We start from the raw sequence: 13,720 nt of genomic DNA on the forward strand, positions 1-13,720 counted from the left end.
GCACAACAAGGAGCAGAATTGGATGTTTAAACACTCTCCATGTGACCATCTGCAGACAGTACCTCTCTTCATCTATACAGTAGCCCACTGTCTGCGGAGCTGGATTTATGCCCCTTACGTAACTGACATGACTTATGTTGTCTTTCTCGCCAATCTTGACTTGTCTTTGGGAAATGAAGCAATATCTGGGAATGAAGACATGGACATGGTTCTTGTATTGTTTCTGTTCCTGGGTGAGTTGAAGATTAAATCAGATGAAGCGTTCATTAGGAGGACAATAACCATGGCTGCCAGGCAAATAATCAATGCTGCAAATTTGATGTGCATTGTTGTATAAACTGTAGATGAACTTGTCACAGCTCTGGGATCATTGGAGGTTTTTAAAGGAGACATGTGGAACACAATCATTGGTGCGTGTGTGCAACTCTGTCTGTGTGTGTGTGTGTGTGTGTGTGTGCGCACGCGCGTGTGTATGTGTGCATACACGTGTTTCAGAGAGATACAGAAAGAGAGAGGCAGTGGTCACCACAACACTGTAAAACCTATCCCGTGTGTCCTGGTTGAACTTTAAGTCTGTCTCCCCCTATCTGGGTCAACCCATCAGCCCCCTGCCACGCTCTGCACTGGTCTGCCTTTCAAACAGCTACTCTACTACTCAGGCTGGAATCACCTGTGGAACAGTGAAGCAGGATGGAGGGAGGGAAGACGTGGGGGTTAAAAGCTACACATGAGAACCCCCCCCCCCCCCCCCCCCCCAGAAAAAATCTGTTTCCAGCAGACTGTTTGTCTGAATTGTGTCTGAACATTTTGTTCTTCCTGTTTTTGAAATGACTTGTACACAGGAAATAAAGTAATTCATACTGAACTGCCATAGCCTTTATTTTGGTGATTGTAATGGTGTGTGCATGTTTGTGTGCGTGTGTGTGTGTGCGTGTGTGTGAGTGAAGGTCATTCTGCAGAAATGGTTCTGTCTTAGTTTGATTGTCAGCTGGTTTTGAAATGGTGCACCCTGGGATTTTTGAAGAAAAACATGTTTTAGAAGCTTCACAGAGCACAGCGGTGACACACACACACACATATATATATATATATATATATATATATATATATATATATATATATATATATAGTAATATTCATAATATTCATGCCCCCAGTTGTAATCATAATGTCACTAGTCATTATTAATTTTGTTGTGATCGTTCAAGTTACAAGCTGAAGTTCCTTGTTCACTCACAAGAACAACAGTATCCTATTTTATTGTTGTTGTTGTAATGTTATTTGAATGAAAGAGGAAAGCCTTAAACACTAGTGTTCAACTGGTGTGAAAACAGCAAACATCAGATTGCATGGTAAAATTAAGATTTCTGTTTTTCTGTATTTTACTGAATCAAACATAGCTGAAAATCAAGGTAATTTTTGCTTACAACGTGTTTTGTTTAGTTTCTTACTTATAAGCAGGGTTCAATAAGAACTATGGGTACAACTTCATAATTTTATTAGACATTAATCAACCTGTGAGTTTCTCCATTAGTTGTTTAGTCAGCAAACAGTGAATAAATGCCCATCACAAATTCCAGATCCCCTGGTGATGCCTTGTTTTGAAGATTTTCAGCTTATTGTCATTTGAAACCAAGAAAACCAGAAAATATTAACATTTCAGAAAAGAATTAACATTTCAGGATGATTTGCCATTCCCACCTGAAAAAATCAACCATCAAGGGATTAATTGACAAATTGTTAAGATAATGATAATAAGAACTATGATCAATAAAAACAGTTGGCATCAGTAAAGCGGTGATTCTGCTACCAAGTGATATCAGGACCTTAGCTGCAGTAAATCAGAAACTAATGACCTGGACAGGATATCTGTAAATGGGAGCAGAAAGCACCCACAGCACGTACACTGAATCTGTCCATAGTGATGACCATCAACCAAAAAAAGGCATGCTTTTTCTGTATAGATCACAACCTCAATCCAAGTGTACAAAAGCAGGAAAATTACAGCTTCAAGTTTCTGTGAGCAGGGATGTCCAGAGATGAATCTGCAGCAGCAGCCTCAGGCGTGGCTGAATCCTACATCATTCACATGTCTCCGGTGTGAAAGGGGTTAAAGGCACTCTGGATTCTAGCATCAGCAAAATAACCTGCTCCTGCCACATTACTGTAAATGTGATGGAGCTGGAACTCAGCAGAAATACCTTCATTCAAGCAGCACTTAGTTTCTGATTAGGGTCTGCGCTGGCATTGTCCTGCCACTTGTGTCCTCTAGTTCTAATCTTGGACGGTAAGAGGAAGACAAAGAATATGCCACAGTGCTGTAGAGCTGTATAGATGATGGAGTTTTTTTCTAGTTTATAACAGATGCTGTAGCTGAACCACAGAGACTGGCTCACTGGGGAGCAGCTGGAGTACTGTAAATCTTAGCAGCACCAGCAGCTACAAGAGCTGTGGCCACATGGTTCACCCAACCCACAGCTCCTCGGGGGATCTGACGTACAGTAACCCCCACACAATGACCTGATGTTCATCAAGTGTGATGCAGATAAACGCTTGTACATCTCTGACTAAAGATGACAACACTGGTGGTAAACACAGATAGTAGAGATGCAAATATTGTTAAATTTCATGCCTGGTCTGACACACAGGTTAATTTTTTAGATCTTGTTTTGCCACTAGACCATGACACATGAAGACTGTGTAATCAGATTGACAACATGACATTGGACAACTTGTCTAGGGGCCTTTATCTGGAAGACGTGACTGGTCCTGTCAGGCTTTGTCAGGCCACCAGCTGTGGGGGCCAGGCTGACATCCAGTGTGACACCACCCGTGGTGTTTTGTCATCTCTGCTCCCTGACCAGAGAAAGTAAGTGTGGCGGACAGGTATTTTCACAACACATGATCCTCAAAATTGCAAGTGGTGGCTGTGAGAAAGGAGCCCAGCAATTTGTGATTGAGGCTGCTTACGTCTTTTTGAAGTTTGACGAGGTTAGCCGGTTAGCTGATAAACCGCACTGGGTTTGAGATGCTGTTAGGATCTCGACTCACACTGCCGCCCCTGTGCTAAAACCCACAGGACGTCATAACAGCATCAAGCAATACAGCTTGTTTATTGCAATACAGCTTGTTTATCTCCCCTTAAGTAAAGCAACAGACTAAATACTGACTTGAGATCTGAAATGTGTTGCTGTTAGCAAAATTCCTGTCTCATTAAAGACAGAAAATGCAACAGTGTTTAAAGAAAATGTGCTGGATAAAGGACATTGTGTGCTAATCCGAGAGCATCTCGAAAGGAATCTCCTGCCCAATGGGAAAACTTTCTGGGTCTGATAAGAGAATCACACAGGAGCCACACAGTGATAAACAGTCTTGGATGTCACGAGTCAGAAAATTACCTCCAATTAAACCGCATCTCACAAAAAGAAACCTTGTGCTGTCACAGTCATTTGGATGGATTTCTATTTTTTTTTATTGAACTGGCACTGTGTGTGTGTGTGTGTGTGTGTGTGTTGGTGTTAACTGTGGTGATTAACACTTGATTCTGACATTTAAATATTCTTCAGGCTACTTGGGGCCAGCTGCTTTCTGAAAACAGCCCTGGTGCTTGGTGCAAACTAGAATCAGGCTGACAGTTCATAATGCTGCTTTCCACTCTGCCGTTTCTGGTTGGTACACTTCCCCAGCAGAGAGGGCACTTGAGGTCAGTTTGTAATTCCTTTTCTTGCCTTTGCCACACCAGGGTAGGAATAAGCCACTTCTGCCTAAATCCACATCAAAAGTGCTTCCGTTTTCACTATTCTTTCAGCAGCTCAAAACAGACTCTCCGTACAGTAACAGAGGAGGCAGATTTTGCCTCCCGCGTTTCATTATTAATGTACTGTATGTTCTGTGTGTTTTTGTACTCATCCCAGACTCTTGAAATAGGTTCTGGAAGAGAAGTGAGGAGATTAAACCTGCCGAGAGTCTCATCATCCACGCCTGTCACTGGCTTCATTCATAAACACAATATCCGCAAATCCAATAGTGACCCAGGGACATAATCGCTCCCCTTCTTCATAGGGCTGCCTTCATCTCTTTCTCTTCTTCGCTGTGTTTTAATTCTTCTCCATTTTGCCTTACCTCTCCTTCTCACTCTATCTCTCTTTCTCTTTGGATTATTATTAATACAGTTCAAGTAAAGTTCCACAGTCACAGTTGTTGTTTTGTGTGCGTTTTGTCACATTTCTGTGCGCACACCCGGGAGCTGCCAACCTATTTCTGCCGGACGGATTGCCTTGATAATCCGATTTTTTTTTTTTTTCTGTCATAGTGGTAGCTGGGAGATATTTTGAGTGAATTCCCCAAGACTCTGCTAAATATCGCCAACACAGAGTGATAGTCACACAAACACACATCATACACATACTTTCATTCATGAAGGGCTCATCTTTAGACCTTTAAATTTGTCAGCGCAGCTACCGATGGCTGAATCATGTACGAGCATCACAACAGTGATGATAAAAGAAAAAGCACAAAAGTATGTTGTTGTTTTTTTAAGCAAAGAAAAGGTGCAGAGAGGTAATACACCGAGGGCTCTGCTTTAATGGCAAAGAGGCAAAGACCACCTTCAAGTACAAGGTCGTATTGGCAAGGCCAGTGAATATGCACTCAAGTATGAGCAAAGCATCAATAGACTGTGTGTTCAGATGGACGGAGACTCCGTTACGTCACCCTTGGTTTCTGAAGAGTAATTTTGAAGCTCAGAGTGGGCTGCTCCACTGTCGCCATATTGTCAGTGTCTGACTGCACCTAACGCCCAGCTAATCTCAAAATGGGTAAAGAGTTCAGGTGTGTGTGGAACCGAGGCTCGGAGCAGCACGCCCTCAACTATGTGTAACTTTAAGCCTCAATAATATTTAAACAGGTGAGTTAAATAAAAATGTACCCCCTGTTCAGTTGTCATTAAGGGGTAAATTAGCCATAGAGACCAAAACTGTTTTTCGTACCGGGTGGAAACATGTTTAGCATAAAGCATTTTCCAGTAAAATAGAAACACCTCGCCTTGTGCTGCCTCAGTGTGTTTGGAACCACTATCCCTTTATGCTGCTTCTTCCAGGGCGTGAAAACACCAAAGCAGCAAAGTATATTTCAAGGTCAGGAAAATACCCACATCTTATAGCACAGCTTTCACCAGTCTGTGTGCTGCTGTTCATAATTTGAATTCATAGTAGAGAAATGCATTTGACTATATGGAGTGTAATTATAATCAAAATTTACATATTCTTGACATATTGAAATGTATTCATATTCCTGGGGTGGTTTTTCACACATTATCATACATTAAGATGTGAATTCTGCAGCATGTTCTGCCATGGGTGCTGTATTAAAGGGCCTCACTCTGACCTCAAGGTATGGTAACAAGGTATGCAGTTAGACTTGACTTTTGACCGTGGGTAATGAAATGCCTAGTTCATTAGTGCAGTCAGGACAAAAGGCCACAGAGTGTCAATGCTGTCATATTCAGACTTGCTCTACCTGCCGCTAATCCTCAGAGCATCATATCTTACATGGAGCCTCAGACTCTAACAGGGGTTTAGTGGGTGGTGAAAGCCCAAAATGACTGTGCAGTCTACCAACTGCTCAAAATCTGAAATTAAACGCCCACATTCTCCATTCTGTTCAAGTACCACCAGAACCAGTTTCTTCCATTTTAAGAAAGAGGCATCAAATCCACACTCAACACCCATCTCTGTAACAGCCTGTAAGAGCTGGTAGACAGCTGTCTACAGAGAGCCTGTAGGCTGATGTCTTGAAAGGATCATACATTCTGCTGGAATTAGACCAAACTTCTAGAAATAATAATGTTTCATATACACACAGTGGTGAGAAAAAGTAAGTGAAACCATTTTGTCACCCAAATTATTAATGCTTTTATGTGTAAATTCATCTTGAAATATGGTTTAACTAATCACCACTTACTTTTTCCACTTACTTTTTCTGTGAATGTTTAATGGGTGTGTTCACAAAAGATACTAATCGATTGATATTAGCTTAGGTATATTGTGTTTGTCTTCACTTGTGACTTAGATGAAGATCAGTTCATGTTTTATGACCAACTGAATCCAAAGGGTTTACATATGTTGTCTTGCCACCACAGGGAGAGAATTCAGATAGCGACGTTTGAGGCGGTATAAATCCAGGGACAGATCTACTACATCTAGTACAAATTATCACAAGGCTGACATGTTCTAAATGTGACAGGAAGCTGACTGAACGTTGTGTCTGCTGCGTTGCTGCTACTGCCAGCTCCATCTTTTTATACACAGAGTTTGCAGGCTACTGGAATATTGCATTTCCTTTCACTATAAATTCATTTCTGATTTACTTTAGTCACTTAAATGCCCCTGTCTCCACATGTGGCTGCTAAAATGCTTAAATATGTATTTATATTTTTTCATGTCTGTGTCATATTCAGATTCAGCCTAGACATAGACAACTATAGTGGCAGGTGTCAATTTTATGTAATATAACAATTAACAGGTCTTTGCTCTGTTTTTGCTGGGACACGTGGCGAGATGTTGAATCTTTAGATCACATGACGCAGCCTTGAGTGTGTCATAGGGGGTGTGTCCGCTCTAACCCGTTAACATGGGCACCTACAATGTAAACCAAGACGTTCCGCAGCCGTGACGCACACGCCACGCAGCCAGTGTGTTCCTGGCCTAAGGGCGTTGGTCAGAGAGGTGACAAAGACTCCAAGAGCCACTGGCAGAACAAAAGTTTTGCTGAGATAGCACGTTTTGAATGACAGCAGTCAGAGCAGCACTTGCTGGGCAACATGTCAGAGAACTGAGAGATGTCACTGCTCCAACAACGGCATGACTCCCAGAGCAAGACACTGCTCTGAAACAAGGGGAAAAAATGACCTCTCCAGATGTAATGCATGACAGTCTGGAGGAAACAGACAGTTAACAGCATCCCTGCTGTAAAGTGTGAAGGTGGCAGCCTCTCGCTGTGGGTGCTGAGGGACAGGGGGACTGGTGAGGTTGGAGGAAGGATATGTGCAGCTGAACGTGAAGCCATATATGATGGACAGTTTGTGTTCCACAGGAGGAATATGCAGCCACCTCTGTCAGAAGAGACTATGTTTATGAATCCAGATTCCCAGCGATTAAATGTAGATCAGCTGTTGGCATAGACTTAATTTGGGTTAATGTCCAATTACAGTGGAGTAACTGTATAATCGGTCAGCCCTCTGGCTTCACCAGTGTTATGTTGATGTCTGTGGGGGAGTGCAGCAGGAGCTGGAGTAAATAACATTCACAATGTTTAGTGAGTGGAGATAATAAAACTTAATAATAGATACAACTTTCAATCTTATTTGATTTTATGATATGAAGCAAGAGGGAGTTCCCTCTTTTTTTAGCTGATTTGATTTAAAAAAAAAAAAAAAAAAAAAAAAAAGCAAAATTTATGAATGGAGAAGAGCCAAGAAGGTGGAGCTTAAATGATTAGATGAAAGTAGTCAATGAACAAGTAGAAGCAAGAGATTTCAGAATCAAATAGTCTCCCTGGCTGCACTTAAGCTAAGCTCCATATTAAATCACAGCCCTTCCATATCACTACAGTGGCTTCAGGACAAGAAAGTGACAGTCCTTGCATGACCCAGTAAAAGCCAGGTCTTAAATCCCTTCGGAAAATCTGTGGAAAGACCTCAGTATAGCCGCTCACAGACGATTCACTCTCAGCTTGACTGAGCCAGAGTGACTGTGCTTGGGAAAAATGGGACAAAAATCCTAATTCAGATGTTTCAGTCTGATAGAGACTCAAATGTGTCATCAAAAAAAAAATTCTAAGCATTGATATAGATGGTTAAAAACTGATATGGGGATCAAAACATCAATTCTAAAACATTTTTCTGACTGTCACCCAAAAGCATAGCTGGATACAGTCTAAATCCACTGTCTATCTTTTCAGCTTGCCAGTCTGTGGCGAGCTACAGTGGCAAAAATGCTCAGACGGGCTTCACTTGAACTAAAATCCAAAAAGAAACTGGTTGAAAGTGTGGGATTGCAGAAATGGAAAAAAAAGGGGGGACACAGCACCAGGCCATATCGCTCCTCAAGCCAAATGAAAACTCGGAGGGATGCGTCAATCACAAGACAAGTCACAGTGACGGAGACAGTGAGTGAGAGAGTCCAACAGCCAAAAGAGCCAGCTGCCTGTAGGCCCCCTGCAACATGACCTTGTCAAGGTCAAGGCTGTTAATACTGAGTGACTTGACTTTAAAAAACCGTAACAGGGGTCAGTCGAGAGCAGCCGAGGGAGGGAGAGGGAGCCCCGTAAACAAAGACTGTTTGCACATTGTCTCAGCAGCTTCTCCAAACATGAGAAGCTTGTTCTCATTCGACTGTACGTATGAGGTTCCACTAGCTGCAGCCAGCCATCATCATCATCATCATCCCCCCCCCCCCCCCCCCCCCCCCCCACCACCACCACCAACAAACACACACACACACACAGACTTGTTTCTGTCACTGAAGAGGACTTACAATAACTCCTTACAGACTTATTCTAACCATAACCAGAACCACCCCGAGCTTTACCAATAACCAAACCTTAACCAAAACTTTTAATGCTTGACCTTGAGGAGACAATTGATCAAGTGATCATTCACAATGTGAAAGGGGTCGCCCATAGTGACAACCTGCAAAAAAAATGATCACCTGACACCTGACCTCACCGAGGAGCATTTATATTTTTATATTTTTTTGATATTTGCATTTGGAGTCAGTGAAGACCAAAACTGGAGCAAAAAGCTGAGTGGCTACGATACTTAGATTCAAAAGTCTGAGACGTGCCTGAATCCAACACTTATGAACAGGGGTCGGCAACCCGTGGCTCCGGAGCCACATGTGGCTCTTTTATCCCTCTGCTGCGGCTCCCTGTGGCTTTGGAGAATAAATAATGAGTATTAAAGTATTCAATTTATTTTATTTTAGTTCATTAGTTTTTTTAAATGTAATTCTAAATTTGAAAATTATGGTGATCTTGTAACATTAAAATGTGTTGAATTTTTTGTCACCAATGTGTGACACCCGCCTGCACGCAATTAATTGAGCTTTTTGACCCCCGGTAATTTCGTTTTCTCTGCAGCAGTTTATTGATTTCATAAATGCAACAAACTATAGTTGTTTTTTTTTTATACATAGCATAAAGAAAAAACGATATATGTAGTGTTATCTTCATTTTAGATGTCAAAAGAGTTTTGTGGCTCTCGGTGTTTTCTTTTCTGTGGGAAACGGGTCCAAATGGCTCTTTGAGTGTTTAAGGTTGCCGACCCCTGCTTATGAACCTTAAACCTAATTCTAACCTAGCCCCTAAACCCAAAGGCGCTCTGTGTGGTTTTCGGGGAAAAATCTTCTTACCCTCCCCCTTGTGAGGACTTGCTCCCTAAGTCCTCACAAAGATAGGTGTACAAGAGCACTCACACACACACGCACACACACACACACACGCGCGTATATACTCAGTAAAGCTCACGGGATCTTGTGACAACAGCAGGTGCACCTAATTCCATATAGAGGGCAGCTGAATGACAGATATAAAAGGACAAAACTTAATTAATAGCTGCATGTGATTCATGGCAGTAGAATGGTTGGTATGTTCTATGGGAGATAACAGACCACCGGGCTGATCAGTTGTGTACTTGGGGCGAGACTGACAGGTCTGCCGAGGGGTCATGGCGGACATGAAATTGCCTCTTGCACAGGAGTGCTTGTAGAGATATACGATGCGCTTAGTTCCTATCTGACATTAAGTAAATGCATCATGTCATCTGTGACAGGGTGTTGTCACATAGGGAAAAGTGAATCTGGGCTTGTCATTAGACCTTGTAATGTGATGCTTAGTAGCATACATGCAACATGTTCCTTTGATACAGAAGTGACAGCTGTGAAAATGCTGTGTGGCTGCATCTCGGGATCCACCAATACCTGTAATGAAAGGCCACTCAACAGTACATAATGCTCAAATGCATAATCAAGGAAAACTGGAGACACAGAGATGTGTGTGCTTTCATGCACATTCGTTCCACAGAGCGTAATAAGATATTTGCTCTTTTGCCTCTCTGAAGCACATCATGCGTTGCACTTGAGAGAGAGGCTGAAGATCACAGCCGCTTCCGTCGCCCCTCCGCTTGCAACACTGTGCTCTCCAACAGGTCATGTATAATTTCCCCATCAGTTTGGGGACAAAGAATACACTTGTGTGCCCTTGATTACCGCCCCGCCTGTAGATCATGTTTGCCCGGCACGCACAATGTGGAGTCCTTGCTGGCAATTAGAAAAATGCATTATTTAGCGACAGGGACCCCCCCCCCCTCATTTTCATTATTCACCAACATCAAAAGGTGACAGTTGAAAGCAAGTTGATGTTCACACACGCCAAATCACCAAGGGAAGCTACCAAATGTGTTTATGCATTCACAAAAGTGCACATGTACACATAAACACACTGCAAAATTTGCAGATGCATTGCCTCTCAGCATCCAGCCTTGAGACCCTTTCCCTGTGGCTTATGTAACGAAGTAGCAACAAAAACAAATGCTTGTCTCTAAAGGACGGTGCTGGTGTTTTTGCATGTTTTAGCATATTTACAAATCGTGTACTCTTAAAATTACTGCCAACCATTTTCCAAAACATATCATAGCTTTTTGGATTTTCAAATGGATTATTCCTCCTGCCAGGCAGCTTTTGCAATTCTTTTTAAGAGCAGTATGAACGTGAAGAGTCTCAAACCTCTTGATTTAGATCATCACACAAAAACACCTTCAGTGTGATAGAAGAGGAAAAAAGCTTGAAATGGGAAAAACCACATGGGTGACTTTACAGATGTTCCTTTTTCCTATGATGTTCATGTTTTATCCTCTGTGAGTTGATTCTGTTCTACACATTTTTTGCGATTTTCTGAATGAATAATTTGGCAGTCTCTCTCGCACAATCACTGGTGCTCTCTTTATCTCGTCTGCCTCTGTGGTCAGTGACTCATGTGTCCTTCCTTGTCTCTCCTGTGGGTGTGTGTGTTCGTGTGTAGGGAACATCTTTGTGGTGAGCCTGGCAGTGGCAGACCTTGTGGTGGCCATCTACCCGTACCCTCTGGTCCTCACCTCCATCTTCCACAATGGTTGGAACCTGGGTTACGTCCACTGCCAGATCAGCGGCTTCCTCATGGGCGTCAGCGTCATCGGCTCCATCTTCAACATCACCGGCATCGCGATCAACCGATACTGTTACATCTGCCACAGCCTCAAGTATGATAAACTGTACAGCGACAAAAACTCTGTCTGCTATGTGATGCTAATCTGGGCGCTGACTGTGGTGGCCATCGTGCCCAACCTATTTGTGGGTTCACTTCAGTATGACCCACGAGTTTACTCCTGCACCTTCGAGCAGTCAGCCAGCTCAGCGTACACTATCGCAGTGGTTTTCTTTCATTTCATTTTGCCCATCATGATTGTCACCTACTGCTACCTGCGCATCTGGATACTGGTCATACAGGTGAGGAGACGGGTCAAACCAGACAATCGGCCCAAGCTAACGCCGCACGACGTTCGAAACTTTGTCACCATGTTTGTGGTGTTTGTGCTCTTTGCCGTTTGCTGGGCGCCGCTCAACTTCATTGGCCTGGCCGTAGCAATCAAACCGGAGGTAGTCATTCCCCTCATCCCCGAGTGGTTATTTGTGGCCAGCTACTTCATGGCCTACTTCAACAGCTGCCTTAATGCCATTGTGTACGGTGTGCTGAACCAGAACTTCCGGCGCGAGTACAAGCGCATTGTAGTGTCAGTGTGCACGGCACGCATCTTCTTCCAGGACAGCTCAAATGATGCAGGGGAGCGGCTCAAGAGTAAACCATCGCCACTCATGACTAACAATAACCAGGTTAAGGTGGACTCGGTCTGATCCAGAACACAGAGGGATACTGAGAGGGTATGAACAGATTTGCTTTGACTGAAGAAAAAGAAAAAAAGAAAAAAGAGCTGAGCAAGAAAAATACCAAATATAATTATAAAACAGCTTCTATGCTCTGGGCTGTCTACAGACTGTCACACGGTGCTATCTGACCTCTGAACAATCACAGTAAGAGCAGGGGTGCATATTATCTTTGTCTTTAATCAAGCACTTTTGTTTGACTCTGCAGTATCTGTAGTACAGTAAATATATGATGTTGGTTTTGTTTTCATGTTTTACAGTGATGATATAAATGTATCATGCATTATATAAGTATTTATTTTGTATGAAATGTCATGTAGATATATAGTAAGATATATCAGGTTCCACTTAAGTGAAGACAAAATTTTGAGGCCAATTTAAAAAAAAAAAAAAAAAAAAAAAGAAAAGGAAAGGAAAAAAAAAAGAAGAAATTTCTACAGTTGAAAATATAACCAGAAGTTTCTAAATGAAGTTAACCAATTTTAATAACCTCATTTGTGACACTGTAAATCTGAGTGCAAGCAATGTGGGTTGCTGCTGTCTTTATTATGCCCTGCAATACTGTCCCTTTCATTAGGTGGAGTAAATATTTTAGTAAATAAAAAATCTCTCTCTCTCTCTCTCTCTCTCTCTCTCTCTCTCTCTCTCTCTCTCTCTCTCTCTGCCACCTTGTGAGCTCATTATACTGTATGCATGGATATCAGGAATTGTTCATATGCAAAATAAAATCTGATATTGATGGAGGATCTTGCTTTATTTCTGTGTTCAATTCACTCATCACTTACAAATGAAAGTTTATTGTGAGTTCGTTCTTTTACTCTAGTTTAAAACTTTGGACACGCTAAAAAGTCAGAGCAGGCTTGTTGATAAGTCAGCAGTTTAACCAGATTATCTAAACGACTTTATCTGGAGCTAAAACAGCTAGTGAGAACCCCTTAAGAGTCGTCATTTCACAGGAAAACTGTGTCACATAACGACAAGTACGGGAGGTCAATGTTGAACCAAAAATTTGGTTTGCAAACTGTCATGGATGTTTCCACTCCATAGTTTGACTGGTAATTTTACTGTTTTGCTGTTTTTTTATAACATTGCAAGAGCTCATAAATGAACTTTTGTACCATACTATATAATCAATAGTTCATTAGGTAAAATGTGTTTCTCACATTTAGCCTCCTCTCATTGATAAAAAGATCATATATACAGCACCATATACTACAGTCTCCGAAATGGCTATAAAGATAACTCAGCATCACTGTAATTTTAATAAGTTAACATAATAACTTGAAGACAGACTTATTGCAGGGCTGCTGGATTAGATTCAGTTGACCCTAGCTATAGCGTAGCTGATAACATGGAAAGTGGGTGTATTAGAATTTATCCTCCTGCCCAAACCAGTGTAGAGGTGTTCACAAACACCTTTAAATTGTGTTATTTGGCTTGTCCTCTATTCATATTTTTGTGAAGGATCAACTTTGACAGCACTGCTACAAATCTGCCTGCAGTGGTAATGTAATTTTATCCAAAGTGGAACACAGTCAATGAATATTTTTTATGTCAGGCATTTTTTTCTGTGTCATCTGACTCGCATGTGTGGTAAGTCCTACACAGAAGCTATCAGGTTCTGTGTGCAAACATATTTCAAGGTGAGCATATATAAAAAGTGTTGGTGGGCATCAGCGTCCTTCACAGTGTGAAGGACTCAGCAGTGCACAGGAGGAAGGGACTGTATAGTCTGCTGTACATCA

The 13,720-nt window shown here is 42.0% G+C and overlaps 1 protein-coding gene across 1 annotated transcript in view; it reads left to right on the forward strand.

Moving 5' to 3' along the window:
* mtnr1aa (melatonin receptor 1A a) overlaps positions 1 to 12,719 on the forward strand; it is a 33,331-nt gene extending 20,612 nt beyond the window's left edge. Inside the window, exon 2 of the mRNA XM_071504808.1 lies at positions 11,077 to 12,719. Within this exon, the coding sequence (XP_071360909.1) occupies positions 11,077 to 11,945 (869 nt within the window). The 3' untranslated portion in view covers positions 11,946 to 12,719. The remainder of the gene's footprint in view (positions 1 to 11,076) is intronic.
* Positions 12,720 to 13,720: the final 1,001 nt, after the last annotated feature.

Source organism: Trachinotus anak, unplaced genomic scaffold (genome assembly GCF_046630095.1).
Source record: "Trachinotus anak isolate AG129_WGS33_773 ecotype Australia unplaced genomic scaffold, CSIRO_AGI_Tana_v1 ptg000019l, whole genome shotgun sequence".
Taxonomy (NCBI): Eukaryota; Metazoa; Chordata; class Actinopteri; order Carangiformes; family Carangidae; genus Trachinotus; species Trachinotus anak.